General features: G+C 44.8%; 1 protein-coding gene across 1 annotated transcript; it reads right to left on the bottom strand.

Annotated features, from left to right (window-relative positions):
- Positions 1–20,473: 20,473 nt before the first annotated feature.
- LOC143803797 (olfactory receptor 6C1-like) lies at positions 20,474–21,448 on the bottom strand. Its single transcript, XM_077281564.1, has one exon. It carries the CDS (start codon positions 21,446–21,448, stop codon positions 20,474–20,476), a length of 975 nt encoding a protein of 324 aa, XP_077137679.1.
- Between the last annotated feature and the right edge of the window lie 1,414 nt (positions 21,449–22,862).

Genomic DNA, 22,862 nt, shown 5'->3' on the forward strand with positions numbered 1-22,862 from the left:
TACATGCCCTTCGGACTGTGCAATGCTCCAGGAACGTTCCAGAGGATGATGGAGTGCTGCCTAGGACACATGAACTTTGAAACTGTGCTGCTGTATTTGGATGATGTCATTGTCTTCTCTAAGACCTACGAAGACCATCTGAAGCACCTGGCCGAGGTGTTCGAAGCCCTGTCCAAATTCGGCTTAAAGGTGAAACCGTCCAAGTGTCATCTGCTCAAACCCAAAGTGCAGTACCTGGGCCATGTGGTGAGCGCTGAAGGAGTGGCCCCAGACCCCGACAAGGTCACAGTGATCAAGGACTGGCCAAAGCCTAGTGACCTCCACGAAGTCCGGCAGTTCCTCGGGTTGGTAGGTTACTATCGGAGATTCATTAAGGATTTCACCAAGAAGGCCGCACCCTTGCAAAATCTGCTGGTGGGCCAACCAAAGAAGACCAAGGGGAGGAAAACCCCCTTTGATTGGAACGAAGAGCTGGAGGAATCCTTCACCTGTTTGAAGTCGGCACTGACGGGAGAAGAGATACTGGCTTACCCCGAATACGATCAACCGTTTGTGCTGTACACAGATGCCAGTAATGTGGGATTAGGAGCCGTGCTGTCCCAGGTTCAGAACGGCAAAGAAAGGGTGATCGCTTACGCCAGCAGGAAACTCCGTCCTATGGAAAGGAACCCTGACAACTATAGTTCCTTTAAGCTGGAATTCCTGGCCCTCGTCTGGGCAGTGACAGAGAGGTTTAAGCACTACCTGGCCTCCGCGAAATTCACCGTCTTCACGGACAACAATCCGCTAACGCATCTGGGTACTGCCAAACTCGGGGCTTTGGAACAGCGGTGGATGGCCCGGCTGTCCAACTATGATTTCACCATCAAATATCGGGCAGGACACCAGAATGCCAATGCCGATGCTCTGTCCCGAATGCCCAATCTACCAGAAGTGGGAGAAGACCCGGAGGCACTTGAAGAGGTGGAGCTGCCTGCCTTCCATCGCCCCAAAGCCACTCAGAACTCTCACCATGTGAAGAACAGGCACAAGAACCAACCGGATGCCACGCTGAATCCCCTGCCCCACCACGGATGGGCAGAAACCCAGGATAGTGACCCCGCGGTCCGTCAGGTGAAGGAACTCTTGACGCAGGCTGGGTTGCACCCTGGCCCAGATGATCCACAAGAAACTCAACAGCTGTGGAAGGGGAGAAGCAAACTGTTTATCCATGATGGCAAGTTGTGCAGGAGGAGCATCGACCCACGTACTCATGAATTGGTGTGGCAGATAGTGGTGCCAAGGCGAGATGCGCCCATGGTTCTGGGAGCCTACCATGATGGAGCCGGACACTTCGGATGGAGGAAGCTGGAGAAGCTGCTCCGAGGGAGGTTCTATTGGATTGGCATGAAGAGAACCATTGAGAAGTGGTGTCGAGAGTGTGGTCCGTGTAGTCTGCGAAGGAAGGACCGTGACAGTCAACGGGCTCCCCTGCGGCCTATCATCACCAAACGGCCGCTCGAACTGGTCGCGCTGGATCATGTGAAGCTGACGCCTAGCCGGTCGGGCTATATCTACGCCCTTACCATCGTGGACCACTACTCCAGGTTTTTGGTGGTTGTGCCTGTCAAGGATCTAACAGCTAGGACTGCCACCAGGGCCTTCCAGCAGCACTTTTGTAGACCCCATGGCTACCCAGAGAAAGTACTGACCGATCAGGGGCCTGCATTCGAAGCGGAAGTGTTCCAAGAATTCTGCCAGTTGTATGGGTGTAAGAAGATCAGAACTACACCGTACCACCCCCAAACCAACGGGATGTGCGAGAAGATGAACCAGGTAGTAATCGATTTATTGAAGACCTTGCCTGTGGAGGAACGGAACCTGTGGCCGACAAAGTTGCCTGACTTGGTGGATATGTACAACCACATCCCAGTAAGTTCCACCAACTGTACTCCAGCGTACCTGATGCGAGGAAGGTCTAGTCGGTTACCCGTTGATCTGGACATGGGGGTCCTAGTACCCGAAGATACCTCGCCGGAGGCAGATTGGGATACAGAAAGGCAGCGAAGATACCGCGAAGTACAGGAGTGTGTGGAGAGAAGTCTCGCCCAGGCTAGACAGAAACAAGAAAGGGACTACAATCAACACGCTCCTGCGATTCCCCTGTCACCTGGTGAGCAAGTGCTTAAACGAAAGAGGAGGTTACACAAGCTTGATGACCAATGGGAAGCGGAACCGTATACCATCTTGCCATCCGACTTCGACAACACTAAGGTCTGTCTCATCAGCAAGGACAGAGGGGAGACCTCGACAGCGGTATCCAGGGATCACCTTAAGGTCTGCCCCGATAAGTTGAAAGAGAGGGGCCCGGCCCCAGAAATCTCCCCGCCGGTGGAAAAGGAGAAGATGTTCCATACTGTCCTTGGTGACTTTCCCCAGTCCTGGACTCAGATAAATCAGGCCATCGCGGTACCTGTTCTAACGTTTCCACAGCCGGACCCACCAGAAACAATGGTGGTACCAGATCATCCGGTCCCGCAACCTCAACAAGCCTTGCCTGAAGAAGCCATGCCAACCGTTGAACCGGCAAATCCTCCCTCTGTTATCAGTGAGCCTGCCGTACCCACTGTTGATAGCAGCAGCTCTGAGAGCCCCAACCTGCCAGTGCTACCCAGACTCACTAGAAGTGTAGTTAGAAAACAGCGCACTACACCAGCGGTAGCAAGCATAGCGGGCCCTGTTAGACCAATAGCAACCCCTGCGCTGCGAAGGTCCACACGCAGCACTCAAAATCAAACTCCCCTCCGCTACAAAACTTGGAGGTATTGATAGGGCTGCTATGTAATTGAAAATGTTTGTATGCATATCCTTTTGTTACAGGTTTTTAAATGGACACTAGAGTAATGGACGGTGAATTGCTCAAAAACTTCCACAAGGGGGGCCCCTTTGTTTACCCGGGGTCCCCGCTGTTTCAACCACTGAACTGAGAGTCATAAACTGTGCATGACCAAACTTTCGCAACGTTCAAGAATCCTCACCTCCCGTAAAGGGAAGCTCTGTTATGTTCAATTGTTATGCTATTTCAAAAATTTGTGTGTTTTCTGTTAACATGTATTATTGTTCTTGTTTTCCCAGTCCCGGAGTACTGGATTTAACCGGGGGGGAGTGCAGCACCCCAGAGTCCTGGTTGTTGCAGTGCTGTGGCTCCGCCACTACGGGGAGCTATGGTGCGTCTGATTGCACTAGGGAGTTTCTCTGATCAGGTACACTCACACCACACTTCACACTCCGGCCACCAGGGGGGGTGGTCCTATCTAGTAGGCCACTCCTCACAACTCTGGTAAAACTGGGGGTTGGACAGGAAGACAGGGAGAAGTAGCTGGGAAGAGCTAGTGAGAGGACCTGTCAGGGATGGGATCCTGGCAGACTCCTCAGAGCAGAACTAACCAGTAAACAACGGGAATACAGAAAAGGAGAAATACCAGAAGGGGTCTTGCTGTTAGACCGAGGCAACATCCTTCTGAGGCGCAAACAGTCGGTGGCCGGAACGCCGAGCAAGTAAGAGACTTTAAGTACATTGCAAACCACGGCAGGGCAGCTAACTACAGGTTGGCTGTCTCACTTAACACCTAAGCAGACAACGGAGGCAGCTGTGGGAGAGGGGCGACTCTAGGGTCCCGGAAGAACTCCAGGCCTACCCCGTCATACGGGTGCGTCCTACCATATCAACTGGAGGACGGAGAAGGAACAGTAGAGACAGAAAGAAACAGTTGTGAGGACTATCCCGGGAGCTCAGCAGGGAAGAACTACAACACACAGCGCTAGAAGGTAGATACTGATTCCCACCTGTAAAGAGAGCTCCTGATGTGTCGTTGGACCGGCCGGTCTCTAAAAACCCAGTTAACAGCGCTCTGGACTGAGGTCTCCCACATCTTCAGTAAAGAGGTAAAGAGACTGCAACCTGGTGTCCTCGTTATTTACCGCGACCTGCACCCCACAACTGCACCGCTATACCACCGTTAACAGCACCTATTTGCAACGGACGTCCCCCACTGACAGACAGGGCCACGGACCGGGTCTAGCCACCGTGACAACCCCAGGACTGAGATCCCAGAGGCCCGGCTCCGGGTACCCCTCGGCCCTGCGGCGGTGTGGGGGCGCTCCGCACTATCGTGCTGGGTTTTCCGTGGTTGCAGGTACATAATCCTGTGTTGGATTGGAAGTCTATGTCTGTGACTAGTTGGGGATGTCAGGGGGTTCATAATGATGTTCCTTTGATGTCAATCTCCTCTTCTTCCTCTTCTGAAATTCCAGAGTTTTTGTCTGATTTTCAGGATGTATTCGATGAGCCCAGGTCCAGTTCCCTCCCACCGCATAGGGACTGTGATTGTGCGATTGACTTGATTCCAGGCTGTAAGTTTCCTAAGGGCCGACTTTTCAACCTGTCTGTGCCTGAACATACCGCCATGCGGAGTTATGTTAAGGAGTCTTTGGAGAAAGGGCATATTCGGCAACATCTTCTTCACCGTTGGGAGCGGGGGTTTTTTTTGTTGCTAAGAAGGATGGCTCCTTGAGACCCTGTATTGATTATCGCCTCTTGAATAAGATCATGGTCAAGTTTCAATACCCTTTACCTCTGCTTTCTGATTTGTTTGCTAGGATTAAGGGGGCTATTTGGTTTACGAAGATTGACCTTCGGGGGCATATAATCTTGTTCGTATTAAGCAGGGTGATGAATGGAAAACTGCGTTTAATACGCCCGAAGGCCATTTTGAATACCTTGTGATGCCATTCGGGCTCTCTAATGCTCCATCTGTTTTTCAGTCCTTCATGCACAATATCTTCCGGACTTATCTTGATAAATTCATGATTGTATATTTGGATGACATTTTAATTTTTTCCGATGATTGGGAGTCCCATGTGGAACAGGTCAGGATGGTATTTCAGATCCTTCGTGATAATGCCTTGTTTGTGAAGGGGTCTAAGTGTCTCTTTGGAGTGCAGAAGGTTTCTTTTTTGGGCTTCATTTTTTCTCCCTCATCTATAGAGATGGATCCGGTTAAGGTTCAGGCCATTCATGATTGGATTCAACCCACATCCGTGAAGAGCCTTCAGAAATTTTTGGGCTTTGCTAATTTTTATCGCCGTTTCATTGCTAACTTCTCCAGTGTGGTTAAACCCTTGACCGATTTGACGAAGAAACGCGCTGATGTGACGAATTGGTCCTCTGCGGCTGTCTCTGCCTTTCAGGAGCTTAAACGCCGATTTACTTCTGCCCCGGTGTTGCATCAACCGGATGTTTCTCTTCCGTTTCAGGTTGAGGTTGACGCTTCTGAGATTGGGGCAGGGGCCATTTTGTCTCAGAGGGATCCTGTTGGTTCCTCGATGAAACCGTGTGCATTCTTTTCCCGTAAATTTTCGCCTGCTGAACGCAATTATGATGTCGGCAATCGGGAGTTGTTGGCTATGAAGTGGGCTTTTGAGGAGTGGCGACATTGGCTTGAGGGAGCTAAGCATCGTATTGTGGTCTTGACTGATCATAAAAATTTGATTTACCTCGAGTCTGCCAAGCGGCTGAATCCTAGACAGGCTTGATGGTCTTTGTTTTTTTCCCGTTTTGATTTCGTGGTCTCGTATCCTCCGGGTTCTAAGAACATTAAGGCTGATGCCCTCTCTAGGAGTTTTTTGCCCGATTCTCCTGAGGTCCTTGAACCGGTCGGCATTCTGAAAGAAGGGGTGGTTCTTTCTGCCATTTCCCCTGATTTACGACGGGTTCTTCAGAAATTTCAGGCTGACAAACCTGACCACTGTCCAGCAGGGAAACTGTTTGTTCCTGATAGATGGACTAGTAGAGTGATTTCTGAGGTTCATTGTTCTGTGCTGGCTGGCCATCCTGGTATTTTTGGTACCAGAGATTTGGTGGGTAGGTCCTTTTGGTGGCCTTCTTTGTCACGTGATGTGCGTTCTTTTGTGCAGTCCTGTGGGACTTGTGCGCAGGCCAAGCCTTGTTGTTCCCGTGCTAGCGGGTTGCTTTTGCCTTTGCCGGTCCCTGAGAGGCCTTGGATGCATATTTCGATGGATTTTATTTCTGATCTTCCGGTTTCCCAGAGGATGTCTGTTATCTGGGTTGTTTGTGACCGGTTCTCTAAGATGGTTCATTTGGTGCCTTTGCCTAAATTGCCTTCCTCTTCTGATTTGGTTCCGTTGTTTTGTCAGCATGTGGTTCGTTTGCATGGTATTCCGGAGAATATTGTGTCTGACAGAGGTTCCCAGTTTGTTTCCAGGTTTTGGCGGGCCTTTTGTGCTTGGCTGGGCATTGATTTGTCTTTTTCTTCTGCATTTCATCCTCAGACAAATGGCCAGACCGAGCGAAGTAGTCAGACTTTGGAAACTTATTTGAGATGCTTTGTGTCTGCTGATCAGGATGATTGGGTGGCTTTCTTGCCATTGGCCGAGTTTGCCCTTAATAATTGGGCTAGTTTGGCTACCTTGGTTTCGCCCTTCTTTTGTAATTTTGGTTTTCATCCTCGTTTTTCTTCGGGGCAGGTTAAGCTTTCGGACTGTCCTGGTGTGGATTCTGTGGTTGACAGGTTGCAGCAGATTTGGGCTTATGTGGTGGACAATTTGGTGTTGTCCCAGGAGGAGGCTCAACGTTTTGCTAACCGTCGTCGGTGTGTTGGTTCCCGGCTTCGGGTGGGGGATCTGGTTTGGTTGTCTTCCCGTCATGTTCCTATGAAGGTTTCTTCCCCTAAGTTTAAGCCTCGGTTTATTGGTCCTTATAGGATTTCTGAGATTATTAATCCGGTGTCTTTCGATTGGCCCTTCCGGCCTCTTTTGCTATCCATAATGTCTTCCATAGATCCTGATTGCGGAAATATGTGGTGCCCGTTGTTCCCTCTGTTGATCCTCCGGCCCCTGTGTTGGTTGATGGGGAGTTGGAGTATGTGGTTGAGAAAATTTTGGATTCTCGCTTTTCGAGGCGGAGGCTTCAGTACCTTGGTCCGTGCCTTTCATCTGGCTCGTCCTGATCGGCTTGGGGGCTCTGGTGAAGGTTCGGTGACCCCTCCTCAAGGGGGGGTACTGTTGTGAATTCTGCTCTTGGATTCCCCCCGGTGGTTGCTGGTGGTAATGCAGTTGTCCCTGGGTTGCAATCCTGGGCAGGTGTTCCTGCTGATTGCAGCTCTAACTGGGGTATTTAGGTGTGCAGGATTCATTAGCCCTTGCCAGTTGTCCATTGTTCTTGGAGGTTATGCATCTCTGTCTGGTTCCTCCTGCCCTGTTGCCAAATCAGCCAAGATAAGTGTCTGGTTTTGTTTCTGCTGCACACATGCGGTGTGCTTTACAATTCAGTGCTATTCATTGTTTTTTTTTGTCCAGCTTAGACTGTGTTTGGATATTTTCAGTCTAGTTGGATTCTCAGGAGATGCAGAGATAGATTCTATGTCTTTAGTTAGATGGTGGAATTTTTGTATTATCTGCTGTGGATATTTTTAGGGTTTTAATACTGACCGCTTAGTATTCTGTCCTATCCTTTCCTATTTAGCTAGCATGGCCTCTTTTGCTAAATCCTGATTTCTGCCTGCATTTGTCTTTCCTCTTATACTCACAGTCAATATTTGTGGGGTGCTGCCTATCCTTTGGGGTTCTGCTCTGAGGCAAGATAGAATTCCCATTTCCATCTGTCTTATACTTCAGGGTCTGCCTATAGGGGTAATGTCTTATACTTACAGGGTCTGCCTATGGAGGTACTGTCTTATACTACAGGGTCTGCCTATAGGCGTGCTGCCTTATACTACAGGGTCTGCCTATAAGGGTGCTGCCTTATACTACAGGGTCTGCCTATAGGGGTGCTGTTTTATACTACAGGGTCTGCCTATAGGGGTGCTGTTTTATACTACAGGGTCTGCCTATGTGGAGCTGCCTTATACTTACGGGTCTGCCTATGGGGGTACTATCTTATACTTCATGGTCTGTCTATAGGGGGTACTGTCTTATACTTACAGGGTCTGCCTATGGAGGTACTGTCTTATACTACAGGGTCTGCCTATAGGGGTGCTGCCTTATACTACAGGGTCTGCCTATAGGGGTGCTGCCTTATACTACAGGGTCTGCCTATAGGGGTGCTGCCTTATACTACAGGGTCTGCCTATAGGGGTGCTGCCTTATACTACAGGGTCTGCCTATAGGGGTGCTGCCTTATACTACAGGGTCTGCCTATAAAGGTGCTGTCTTATACTACAGGGTCTGCCTATGGGGGTGCTGTCTTATACTACAGGGTCTGCCTATAGGGGTGCTGCCTTATACTACAGGGTCTGCCTATAGGAGTGCCGCCTTATACTACAGGGTCTGCCTATAGGGGTGCTGCCTTATACTACAGGGTCTGCCTATAGGGGTGCTGCCTTATACTACAGGGTCTGCCTATAGGGGTACTGTCTTATACTACAGGGTCTGCCTCTAGGGGTGCTGTCTTATACTACAGGGTCTGCCTATAGGGGTGCTGCGTTATACTACAGGGTCTGCCTATAGGGGTGCTGTCTTGAACTATAGGGTCTGTCTATGGGGGTACTGTCTTATACTACAGGGTCTTCCTATGAGGGTGCTGCCTTGTGTTATATTAAGGACTATCTGGCACATTATATTATATGAAGGCTATCTAGGTTGCCATCATACAGTGTGGGGATTACAGTTAGGTGGCTATCATACAGTGTGGGGATTACAGTGAAGGGGCTATCATACAGTGTTGGAGCCATCAAACAATTTGGGAGCTACTAAGGGGTCAGTATACTGTGTGGGTGGTACTATACAGTGAGTGGGCATTGTACTGTGTATAAGAGAGCATCATGCTGTGTATAGGGGAGCTGTACAGGGGGAGACTCGGGACATTATTCAATGTAAAGTGGGCACTTATTGTTATAGGGGATCTCAGGTTACTGTGACTATTAAAGGGGCACACAGGGCATTATTACTTTCTAGGGGGCAAAATATGAGCAGTGTTTTCTAGGGCACTTGCGCCCAGCATTACTATATTATAGATGGTTGCTTTAGAATATAGAGGGCACAGAGAACCACACAGCAGGTGCAGTAATAGGGGCACATACGGCAGCAGCGGCTCAGTATTGGGGTATCAGGTGCAGTAATAGGGACACACGGCAGCAGCGGCTCAGAATTTGGGGTATCAGCAGGATGAGGAGTTTGTACAGGTTGGGAATAGATGGTGATGGGGCTGGAATATGAGAAGTGAAGCGTGTCTTTGCGGCATCCTCTGCAGCCGAGTCCTGGGTGGAAAAAGTTGTCATGTTGGTCTGGGCCAGATGGAAAAGACGGGAAAAGTGAACGATTCCATCAGAAAGGACGTCAGCGGTAAGACATTATCTGTAACTGTGCTGTGATCTCTTATATGTTTTTTAGGACTGGTGTCTACCACTGACCATATGGCGGTAATATCAATATTGGTCTTTATATAGAGATTATCTTCAGTAACAGCGCGGTCATCTGCTGATGTTCTCCACTATTAGGGTGCGTCACCCAGTTGTAATAAAGGTTACCTGGTTAGGGGCCCACTCAGAAGTTTTGTCCCCCCGTGAACAAAATCCTAGCTACGCATCTGGCCAGAAAGCATTGGTACTGAGATGTGGTCTGTGGTCCCCACTTGCACCCCACTCCACTCTTTTATTGAGGGTGTCTTGATAATTGTCAATAACACTGGTCACTCAGCGCAATTTTACTGGCAAAAGGTTTTAAAACATATTTTAAGGCAATTTTGGCTGCTGATTACAAATATGATCTCCGTTTTTGGCTATCACATCAGGATTTCGAGATATTTTCAATTTTTGATGAAAATTACTCCTAATGTTTTATGATAAAAACACATGATTTTTGGTACTAGATTTTGTATATGTTTAATCAAGGAATAACAAAGATTACAAAGTCTATGTACAGCAAATCAAATATACTTACAGAATTAAACTACAAAATATAAAGACACATATATATGGCACACAGATGAATGACAAATGGCAGTTATTTGAACTTTCTTTTCTTGGCTGATCTGTGATGTACAGCTTCAGGGTTGTCTCTCATCAAGCTCCAGCAATAGTCAGCCATCATTTGTGAGTCCCACCGGCCTTAATACCGTTCTTCCATTGTTTTAATGTCCTGATGAAAACGCTCCCCTTGTTCCTCGCTCACATCCCCAAGGTTCTCTGGAAAAAAGTCCAAATGGCTGTGTAAATAGTGAATCTTGATACTCATTCTACATCGAAGATTTCGCAGACTCATTAGTAGCTCTTCCACAATCTCTTCATAGTTGTCTGCTTTCTTATTCCCTAGAAAATTCTGCTCCACATTACAAAATGCATTCCAAGCTCTTTCTTCTTTCTCATTCATTGATGTGATAAAATTTGGGTCTCTCATAAGTGTTCTTATTCGAGGTCCATCAAATATTCCAGCCTTTTTCTTCTCTTCACTAAGACCAGGAAAAGTTTAACATGTATAGTTAAAGCATTCTCCACTGTGATTGAGAGCTTTGACGAACTGCTTCATCAATCCATGTTTTATGTGTAAGGGAGGAAAGACAATATCCTTCCTATCCACTAGAGGATCATGGATGACATTCATATCGCCAGATACCAAACTCTGTCGCTGAGGCCATTCAGTTTTCACCCAATGCTCTGCTGTAGCTCTACTGTCCCAGTAGCACAGAAAACAAGGGTGTTATCATAACAAATGGGAATTATGCATGTTCCAAGAAAACAAAGATATTCACACATTTATTGGGAGACTAAATGAAAACTAAATTTACCTTAGTGAACCGTATAAACCGACACTTTTCATACACTACTTATATTTATCATGGAATTCATGAAAATGGGCTATATACCTATAGCACAAAAACGTGATGCGATAGAGAAATTATAAGATCAGATTTGAATTCAGCACCCTCAAATTAGTCTATAACTGTTCTTAAAGTCCATGCCAGAAACTTTTTTTTTGTAGACCAGTGTAATTTCCATCTGTTGTCTATTCCATTTGCACAACAGCATGTGAAATTGATTGTCAAACAGTGTTGCTTCCTGAGTGGACAGTTTGATTTCACAGAAGTTTGATTTACTTGGAGTTATATTCTGTAGTTTAAGTGTTCCCTTCAGAGCTCTGTTTTTCTGATAATGAATCCCAAATTTTATTGAGTTACCAGCATACTGACTGCCGGCAGCCTCTGCGAGGTTCTAATTCTTAGCTTCCCTTCCACCCCTCGAAATAAGCACATAATTCCCAACAGTTCCATTTTTCGTAAGACTGTCCCATAAATTGAATTATATAACCGTGAAAGGGGTTATGTTTTTTGAAGTTTTCTTTAAAGGGGGACCTGACCCCTGGTTATTTATTTATTTTACTTGCTTGTACAGCACCATTAATTCCACAGCACTGTACAGACATCATTGCTGTCCCCAATGGGTCTCACAATCTAAGTTTCCTTTCACTATTTCTTTGGCGCGTCGGAGAAAACTAGAGGAAACCCACACAAGTACTGGAAGAACATACAAACTCCTTGCAGATGTTGTCGTTGGTGAGCCATGACTCAAGGATCTCACTGTTGCAAAGAAACAGTACTAACAACTGAGCCATCATGCTGTCTGTGGTTTGACTAGAGTTATAAGTATCCAATCAGTTGGAATTCAAGATGATTAAGTTGGTTCAAGGTGAATTCAATTTGCCTCAAACTTTAGAGAGAATTCTGATTCACCCTAATACAAAATTTTTCTGTGATTCTCTTAGTTTGAAACGAGCTAAATGACAACTGTCTGGCCATCATATTGCGAGATTGTAGAGGGCCAGGAAAGACAGACAACGTCTCCTTATGCATTTTCCTACACTCTGCGCTGGCTCTTCCTACACTGATGAAGGTTCTTATGACACATGTTGTGGAGTAGCTACATCTTCATACAAGCTGTTATTCTGCCGCCACTGTCTTTGCTAAAGCATGGTGCATGATATCGCCTCTATTCCAACTCTTGTTGGTCCAGGTGACATCATTTTTTTCTTCGTCTTTTCCCTTTGTCTGTTACAAGCCCTCTTGGTACTGACCCTCGACCTCTAGACTATTCTGTCTCATAGCAAATCCGTGACTAGGGACTAGTGCCACAGTAAGGTTTTAGTACTAGAGGTTTGGACCATCCCAATTGGGAACACCTTGGCGTTGGTGCAATGGCTTTAATGCCTTTTTATAAAAAACAATGTTTACTAAGCACCCTATGTTATTTATATGCACTATTGCTTTTTGCTACTTACAGCAGGGCATATGTTCACTTTGTTTCTATCTTAAGGTTTTGTTGAGTAACTAGTAATAAGTCTGTTGTCGGTAAGCCATGCAACATTTCTATTCGGGATATATCAAATTTATACAAATCCTTAAAGAGTATGTTAAACCTCATTGTGGCAGGCCCTAGGTATGCCCCAATGAAGACATGTGGATGTCATAGAGGGGAAAAGTTTAGGTAGTGGTCTAAAATTAATTTTGCGCTTCCTCTGCGGATCATAGCTGATTGCCAAGGAAAGTCTTTTCCTATACAGTAAAAATAAACGGCATACAGATGCCTATCTACCAGATGGAAGCCGAAAGAAACACTTTTGCCCTCTGTCTGGTTAATGAAACCTATGGAACGTTACTGTCTGCATCAGGGAAAGTTACCAAAGTATTCTGTCTGCTAAATGTACAGATGCATTTACACTTTGGGCCAGGGCTGCCACTAGGAATTTCAGGGCCCCATACTGGCAAAATTTTCAGGGCCCCCTTAAGACTCCGCCCAGGCTCCACCCCTGCCCCGCCTCCACCCCTCGAACTGTCCATAGCCCCACCGCTGTCTCTTGGCAAAACTCCACTTCTCACAAATCACACATTAACAGTTCCCATCACCAGATCAAAGACATAGTTTTGTTTGTTTTGGCCAAAAGGTTTTTTTTAATCTAAGACGACAACAAGGTAGACTCTTTTGGCAGGGCCCTACTCTACTCTAACCTATTAGACATTTGTTAAAATATGCAATACAATTTAGGTGTATTTTTATTTATTTTTCAATTTTTCAAATGACCAATAATGCCACATACAAGGGACAAATACCACAACACCATGACCAGACACCATATTATCACCACATAGTGACCTATAATACTATCTACAAGGAACAAATACCGCCACACCATGTGCAGACCACATTGACCGAACAATATCACATACAAGGGACAAATACCACCGCAGCATGTCCAGACCACATATTGCCATCACATGGTGACCAACTACATACAAGGAACAAATACCAACACAACATGAACAGACCACATATTACCACCACACTGTGACCGAATAATAGCACATACAAGGAACAAATACCGCTACACCATGGCCGGACAACATATTACCACCACATTGTGACTGAATAGTACAATACTGATCATTAATTTAAAAAAAATACTATCACCATAAGTGCCATTATACACAGGAGATCTGTACTTAGTATGCAGTGTGTGTACAGGTAATACAGTGGTCACTTGAGCTCTTATATATAGTGTCAGTGTACAGGTAATACAGGGATCACCAGTGACTTTATACACAGGAGCTCTGTATATAGGGTACAGTGTACATGTAATACAGCGATCACTAGTGACATTATACACAGGAGCTCTGTATATAGTGTATAGTGTACAGCTAATATAGTGATCACCAGTGACATTATACACAGGAGCTCTGTATATAGTATACAGTGTATGGTGTCAGTGTACAGGTAACATACTCACCAGTGACGTATCTAGCTAAAGTCCTTCATCTTTGCGTTTCTTTTTAATCCAGCGCAGACCGCTATCACTTCTTTCTGCCAGGACTCGTCTCTGCATAAAATAACACAGTTATCTAGAGCACCGCTTCCAGAGCACATTCCCCATTTTTTCCCTTTCTTCTACACTACACATCTGACTACAGACGTTCACCCACCATTAATATATACTGTAATTGGTTATTATGCAACCCACCATTCCAAATATAAATTATTGTTCAAAATGTTTTTATTCAACAAGAAGGAGAAATATACAAACATTGTAACAGTAACCATTAATAATAATGTCAACATTTTACTCCCCTCTTCCCCATCTGTAGCTCCACCACCTTCCAAATATAAATTATAATCCGCCACTGTGCCCCCACTATCTGTATATAGCCACTTTCCCCATGTAATATATAAATTAATTAACACCTGTATTCTTTCTCCCAATTTATTACCAGTCACTTTATCCTCAACGATCCCACTATTTACCTCCCGCTCTAACCCTTACCCCAATTCATTATAGTTACATGCCCCTTCTGCCTCAATTCATTGCCATGTCTTCTCTCTCTCCCACCCTCTATTCATTATGAATTGCTCTTCCCCACCCTCAAAATTCATTATTTGCTCTCCCTACCTTCAATACACCATTGGCTCTCCCCAACCCCACCTTCAATTCAATTGCTGTCCACGTTCCTCACACTCACTTCATGTGCAGTCCCCATCACCCCCACTTCATCATTTAGTCCCCTATCATCATTTAGTCCCCTATCCCCCCGTCACTTCATCTGCAGTCCCCCTTACTTCATCATTTGAAGCCCCCTATCATTTCATCATGTGCAGAACCCCCTCAAACACACTTCATCATCTGCAGTCCCTATCACTCCCACATCATTTCCTGTCCCCATCACCCCCACATCATTTGCAGTCCCCATCACCCCCACATCATTTGCAGTCCCAATCACCCCCCACATCATTTGCAGTCCCCATCACCCCCACATCATCATTTGCAGTCCCCATCACCCCCACATCATCATTTGCAGTCCCCATCACCCCCACATCATCATTTGCAGTCCCCATCACCCCCACATCATCATTTGCAGTCCCCATCACCCCCACATCATTTGTAATCCCCATCACCCCCACATCATCATTTGCAGTCCCCATCACCCCCACATCATTTGCAGTCCCCATCACCCCCACATCATCATTTGCAGTCCACATCACCCCCACATCATCATTTGCAGTCCCCATCACCCCCACATCATCATTTGCAGTCCCCATCACCCCCACATCATCATTTGCAGTCCACATCACCCCCACATCATGATTTGCAGTCCCCCCACATCATTTGCAGTCCCCATCACCCCCACATCATTTGCAGTCCCCACCACCCCCACATCATCATTTGCAGTCCCCATCACCCCCACATCATCATTTGCAGTCCCCATCACCCCCACATCATCATTTGCAGTCCCCATCACCCCCACATCATTTGTAGTCCCCATCACCCCCACATCATCATTTGCAGTCCCCATCACCCCCACATCATTTGCAGTCCCCATCACCCCCACATCATCATTTGCAGTCCCCATCACCCCCACATCATCATTTGCAGTCCCCATCACCCCCACATCATCATTTGCAGTCCACATCACTCCCACATCATCATTTGCAGTCCCCCCACATCATTTGCAGTCCCCATCACCCCCACATCATTTGCAGTCCCCATCACCCCCACATCATCATTTGCAGTCCCCATCACCCCCACATCATCATTTGCAGTCCCCATCACCCCCACATCATTTGTAGTCCCCATCACCCCCACATTATCATTTGCAGTCCCCTATCCCCCTTTCACTTCATCTGCAGTCCCCCCCACTTCATCATCTGCAGACCCTATCATTTCATGTGCACAGTACTCCCTAAAACACACTTCATCATCTGCAGTCTCACTTCTCCCCCACCTCACCCATGTTTTTTATACTTACCTCAGTCGTTCCGGCCGTCTAGTGTTTCCAGCAGTGAAGCAGCAGCTAGAATGTATGGGCTGCTGAGAGGACCTGACAGGAGCCCATACATTCTACCACATTCACTACTGAGATTGCTAGAATGGATGGGCTGTAGTCAGGACCTGCAGGGAGCCCATACATTCTAGCTACAGCCGGGCAGGAGCTGCGCAGCCGACTAGGTGAGACGGCCGTGCACAGCTCCAAAACGGCTCCCGGGCCCCAGCGCCGACCCACACGCCGCAGTTTACAGTATTTTAGTGCATGATGGGGCCCGGTCAGTAGAAGAAGCACAACAGTGGGGCGCCAGATCTGCGGGCCCCTCTGTGTACTGCTGCTGACCGGGCCCCATACAGCAGTAATGGCTGTCATGCCCTGATGGCGGCCCTGCTTTGGGCATGTGCACGCAGCATCTTATAGTGTTTTTACTGATTTTTGTCTTTTTTTTGGTAATTTTTGCAGCATTTTTGCCATCGTCATCTTTTTTTTTAAATATTACATACAAATTAGTAGCTGATTCCAAGTTAAAGCTGCTTGAAGAATGGCTCAGGTCACTTCTTTTAGATTTCAAAGCCTTAAATACTGTACTTAAGAATTTTTTTAAAAAAGGTGGAACAAATGTATAGCAAGTAGTTCTAACATTTCTGTGCATAGATTCATTATTTTCAACGTTTCTCTGAGCGTTTTTTCAGGCAGGTTCGAAAGGGTCTCGGCCCGAAAAAGACCTTCTGGGCACATATCCTTAGACTGATGGGAGGATCTATGAAGGCACTTGCTACCTTTGAATGGTCAGACTAAAGATAACAATTCAAACGAACAAAGGAAACAATAGACCTCTGCACTGCTGTTTTTTTAGGCTAGACTCTGTTATTTTTATCACCCTTTATCAGTGAGCCGATATTATATCCTTTTTATACAACGGGGTGCGACTTGCGAAGTAATACATGACAGTCCATGAAAAGATAAAAAAGTGCACTTACCAAGGCTGAGGCACGAAACGATCGTTGTCCGCATTTTTTCTACACTCTCCCTGGCTGTTATTGTAATGTTGTCCGAATAAAGTTGTGACTTTTTACATACACGGGTAAGTGCACTTTTTTATCTTTTCATGGACTAAAGATAACAATGATTGCAGTATTAGCCTAAGTTCACACGTTTTTGTGATGCATTTTTTATGCTAATTTTCAGCTGCGTTTTCAAGTACCTGGTGCAGTGCATACAAAGTCTATAAGATTTCAGAAATCTCATGCACGCACATCAGTTTTTTTGTCATCAGTACTTTGCACTTTGCATGGTTTTTTTGACGTAGAGCATGTCACTTCTTTCAGCGTTTTTTTTTTTCAACTTTTTTTACCCATTGAAAGTAATGGGTAATGAAAAAAAGCAAGTACAACAGTATATGAAACCCATTTATTTTTGTAAGTTTTCCAGGTTTACATCTTGTCTTGGTCACCTGAGAAAGCAGTTTGGATTAGTACAGTTTAATTACATTAGTGATGTATACAAAGTGAACATTGGTCAACAAAGGTGTAAAGGCCCCGTCTCACATAGCGAGATCGCTAGCGAGATCGCTGCTGAGTCACAAGTTTTGTGACGCAACAGCGACCTCCATAGCGATCTCGCTATGTGTGACACGTACCAGCGATCAGGCCCCTGCTGCAAGATCGCTGGTCGTGTCGGAATGGCCTGGACCTTTTTTTGGTCGTTGAGGCCCCGCTGACATTGCTGAATCGGTGTGTGTGACACCGATCCAGCGATGTCTTCACTGGTAACCAGGGTAAACATCGGGTTACTAAGCGCAGGGCCGCGCTTAGTAACCCGATGTTTACCCTGGTTACCAGCGTAAATGTAAAAAAAAACAAACCGTACATACTCGCCTTTCGGTGTCCAGGTCCCTTGCCGTCTGCTTCCTGCTCTCACTGACTGCCGCCGTACAGCGAGAGCGCAGCGGTGACGTCACCGCTGCGCTCTGCTCTCACTGTACGGCCGGATCTCAGTCAGAGCAGGAAGCAGACGGCAAGGGACCTGGACACCGAAAGGCGAGTATGTACTGTTTGTTTTTTTTGGTAACCAGGGTAAACATCGGGTTACTAAGCGCGGCCCTGCGCTTAGTAACCCGATGTTTACCCTGGTTACCCGGGTGCTGCAGGGGGACTTCGGCATCGTTGAAGACAGTTTCAACGATGCCGAAGTCGTTCCCCTGATCGTTGGTCGCTGGAGAGAGCGGTCTGTGTGACAGCTCCCCAGCGACCACACAGCGACTTACCAACGATCACGGCCAGGTCATATCGCTGGTCGTGATCGTTGGTAAATCGCTTAGTGAGACGGGGCCTTAAGACTGAACAATGCCCGTGGCTGACCAAGGTGTGAGATTGCACAATGCTTGAGCAATCAATGGCAGACCAAAGTGTGAAAGTTAAACAGTGTCCTACAAACTCTGTGCACTGCCAGTGTCTTAGGTAAATTATTCCAGGCCAGTTCACCTCCCAAGGCTGTTATATTTGTAGGTGTATTTTTTAATGAATATATGTCTTGGTGACCTGTGTTCATGCTGCTGTGGTGGAAGCAAAGCTGAACTTTGAGATCATGAAAAACGTACCAAAAACTGCTTCTTTTCTGCTGCTTCTTTTCTGCCAAGAGTGCAGGTTTTGCTGCAGAAAAAAAGCAGCAAAAATGCCTAGTGTGAACTCAGCCTGACATGCAGAAGGCACAATAAGAGCAAAGAAGGAGAGATGGGTAAAACACACATGATTTTTTCAGATAAAAGCAACATGGTGACTTTCAGTACTTGCCAGCAGCATAAGGAAATGAAGACTATTGTAATGTGTGTTACCACAAATTATCGCTTGATCGTTTTTATCAATCAATCATGATCCTGATCATTTATTGTATCGAATGTAATATTTGCGATATGAAAAATGTTGGATGAAGCAATATAAAGCTTAAAAAAGAAAAAAAAAGGTATAGCAGAACATCTCCAGAACATTAATAGTAAGAAAAATAGAACATTCTCCAGTGCGGTACAACACATTGTACATGAACTTGATAGCAGTACAGCTAGTCTGATTTTCGGTGTTTGAAAGGTTAAAAGCCCAAATAAAAGAGGAAATTGGCAAAAAGAAAAAACCTTAGAGACATTCTGGATTCTTAGACTGGAAACGAAACAACCAAAAGGCAGAAATTATGGGAAAGACTATTTATTGAATCATATTATAGATATGAATTGATGATTGCTGTTCGAAACACGTTGGGTACGAGCAGTCACAAGTGTTTTTATGGCTCTTTTTTATTGCTGCACATGTGAAAATAAGGAAGAAAGTACCTACATTTTTATATTTTTTTCACCACATAGATATAAGTAATAAAATCTTTGATTCATTATTTTTTCTATTTGTTGTATTGCCCCACGTGATTGTTTCATGTTTCTTTTAAAACGTGTTTCTTTAAACATATTTTACTGTGATACCTTCTATACTCTATGGTTAGGAGTGACAGTAATTCCAGAAACGCGTTAGAAGTAGTGATGAGCAAATATACTCGTTACTCGAGATTTCTCGGGCACACTCAGGGGTCCTCCAAGTATTTTTTAGTGCTCTGAGATTTCGTTTTTATTGCTGCAGCTGAATGATTTACATCTCTTAGCCATCTTGATTACATGTGGGGATTCCCTAGCAACCAGGCAACCCCCACATGTACTTATGCTGGCTAACAGATGTAAATCATTCAGCTACGAGTATATTCGCTCATCACTAGTTAGAAGTTTTGTTTACCTGAATAATGTCTCCTTTTTATACATTTTTTTAGAAGATAATTGTGCCTATATTCTTTGTTTTTCACTTTACATGATATAAATTGCTATAGCAACTTCACGCAAGCAGGTCATTCCATCACTGTCGTCTTGTGAAGGTGAAGTGAATGATTGTCTGTCTTCCACCTTAGTGGTTGACGTTGCCCACAATATTAGGCATAAGTATTTTGGCTGAAACACATACTATCCTCAGAGGAGTTGTGCCTTTATGAACTTATGAGCAACCTATTGGGCACCCTGTTTCTCATCTTGAGGAGTTATTGTGTAGACTCCTGACATACTACTTTTGGACCCCACTTTTTGTCTCCTGATGAACCCTTAATCTTTCTTGGAGAAAATGCATCAGGGTAAGGGAAATAATATTTGATATAAATATACGTCAAGGCTGGGTAGACTTGTCGATTTACACGTGTGTGAATTATCCCTGATAGAGTAAGATAAGGAAGAAGGTTCATGTCTTCAGTTCTGCCAAATCTCAGTTATTGTCTACTTGTTCTCACAATAACAATAGAACATAGACCTGAAGAGGGTTGTGACTACGCTGGATGGCCACGGAAGGTGTCTTTTACATATAACACAGCTATGAATTAATTTGCTATTATGTATGAACCATCTCAATTTATGTATGGAGCGTTTATATTCATGAATCATGAAACCTAAAAATATACGAACATTCCAGGTGTAAGCTATGGAAGAAATCTATGGGATGTTGGTGGCTGGATATGAAAGGCACCTAAATTTAGAGGACCTATTTGTAGATATAATTCACTCTGGCTAACTGATGAAGGTCTTGAATCCTCAACCCTAATTTCCAATGCACAACATAACATATTTACAAAAGTTTTTTCCTAATTTTAGCACGCCACTTAAAGAAGTTTTCTAGTTGAAGGAGTTGACCATCTCAGTCTTGAAATGAGTTCACCGGGACCTAGGCTCTTTTTCAAAGCCCTTTTCACATCTTTATTCTTTAGGCTATAGATCATTGGATTTAGCATAGGAACTGCAGCCGTGTTAAACAGAGCAAAAATTTTCTTGGACTCCAAAGTGCTACTTAGGTTTGGTGTCAGATATTGTCCGAAAAGTGTTGTGTACAGCAATATGACCACCGTTAGGTGTGAGGAACATGCATAGAAGGCCTTCAGTCTTCCAGAGCTGGTACGTATCCTTAGTATGGCATGTATGATAAATATGTAAGATACAAACGTTAGGAGAAATGGTGTCAGGATTATGGGAAATAGTCCTTCTATAAAGAAGAGCATTTCAACAAATGTGGTGTCTTCACATGAAATTCTTATCACAGGGATTATATCACAGAAGAAGTGATTGATCTCAATGGAGAAATAGCAAGAAAAACTATAAACCGTCCCAACAGGAGGAAGAACTTGCAAAAATCCCAAAATCCAACAGATGGCAGCCAAAATTCCGAACGTCCTAGAGTTCATAATCAAGTGATATTGTAAAGGTTTACAGATGGCTACATAGCGGTCATAACTCATGGCTGTCAAGACTGCAAGCTCAAGACCTTGTAAGGACCCAAACATGTACATCTGAGCCATGCAAGCAAAGAAAGAAACCCTTTTATCCCCAACGATGAAATTTGTAAGGATCTTATGCAAAGAAACTGTAGAACAACCGATATCTACTATGGACAAGTTGCCCAGGAAGAAGTACATGGGGGTGTGGAGATGAGGGTCTCTGCAAGCAATGAGAATGGTCAAGTTCCCTGATAGAGTGATTAGATAAATCAGGAGAACCAGTAAGAAGATCAAAAGCTCCAAATGCGGGTCATCCGATATGCCCTTAATGATGAAATATGTGACTGATGTCTGGTTTATTTGCATTGTGGCCAAGCTCAAGTCAGGTATCTGAAGAATCAGTATTTCGTGTTTTTATTCGTGGACACTGGCATTTGATCATGACATTAGAATACCTTCTGTTAATAATATTACCAAAGTATCTTTCATTTTCATTTAATTCGTTTTCTGCCTATGTAATTATATTACGGTAAGTGTCCATTTTTGCTAAACTTAACAATAACTTAACAATTTGCAGTAACTAGCAAGATCTAGTACCATTCAGCAAGGACAAAGCCACATCCTCTACTTACATCGGTCCAATCTGCTTTTTTCCTTTATTGGATATAGGGATATTTTGAATTCTGCAGCGCCCCCTGTAGCCTCTTCTGTAGTCGCTGACCATATAAGCCAGATGCTTATAAATATCTGCCTACACTTATAGCCTTTATTTTATAATGAATCCCTTGGAGTTTACTCATAATTAACCTTACACTAAGTCCTCAATGGGCAATTAAGGAAAGGTTTACATTAATTTTAGATTCTTTTTCGTCTGCCATGATAAATATTCAGGTGTCTATTCTCTTGGGTCTGTGACATTGCAGCAAATAAAACCATCTGTAAATTACAACTGAAGTCGTAAAAAAAAAATATATTTTTCTAATTTTGAATAGGTCAAATATTCTGTGCTGATCAACATATATTCTTGTAGGATTCAGAGATCTAATTTTCTGATAATGAATCCATAATTCTGTTGAGTTACCGGCATACTGACTGCTGGCAGCCTTTGGTTTATGATGCAATAAACCACCCAGAGTCTTTAACCAAAAGTGGTTCTGTGTCTACTTCGAGGAGCAGCTAAGGGTGTCAATCCCTCACACCACACAAGTACTGGAAGAACATATAAACTCCTTGCAGATGTTGTCTTTGGTGAGACATGACTCAAGGATCCCACTGTTGCAAAGAAACAGTACTAACAACTGAGCCACCATGCCGTCTGTGGCTTGACTAGAGTTGTAAGTATCCAATCAGTTGGAATTCGAGATGACTGCATTGGTTCAAGGTGAATCAAATTTGCCTCAAATTTTTACAGAAAATTCTGATTCACCCTAATACAAAATTTTTCTGTGATTCTCTTTCTTCGAAACAAGCTAAATGACAACTGTCTGGCCATCATATTGCGAGATTGTAGAGGGCCAGGAAAGACAGACAACGTCTCCTTATGCAACGTCTCCATCCTACACTCTGCGCTGGCACTCCTGCACTGATGAAGTCTCAGATGACACATGTCGTAGAGTAGCTACAACTTCATACAAGCTGTCATTCTGCCTCCCTTGTCTTTGCTAAAGCATGGTGCGTGGTGTTGTCTCTATTCCAACTCTTGAGTCTGGGTAACATCATTCACAATGAACAACATTAGGCATGAGCAATTTGGCTGGGACATATGCTAAATGGAACAGAC

Source organism: Ranitomeya variabilis, chromosome 2 (assembly GCF_051348905.1).
Source record: "Ranitomeya variabilis isolate aRanVar5 chromosome 2, aRanVar5.hap1, whole genome shotgun sequence".
Lineage (NCBI taxonomy): Eukaryota > Metazoa > Chordata > Amphibia > Anura > Dendrobatidae > Ranitomeya > Ranitomeya variabilis.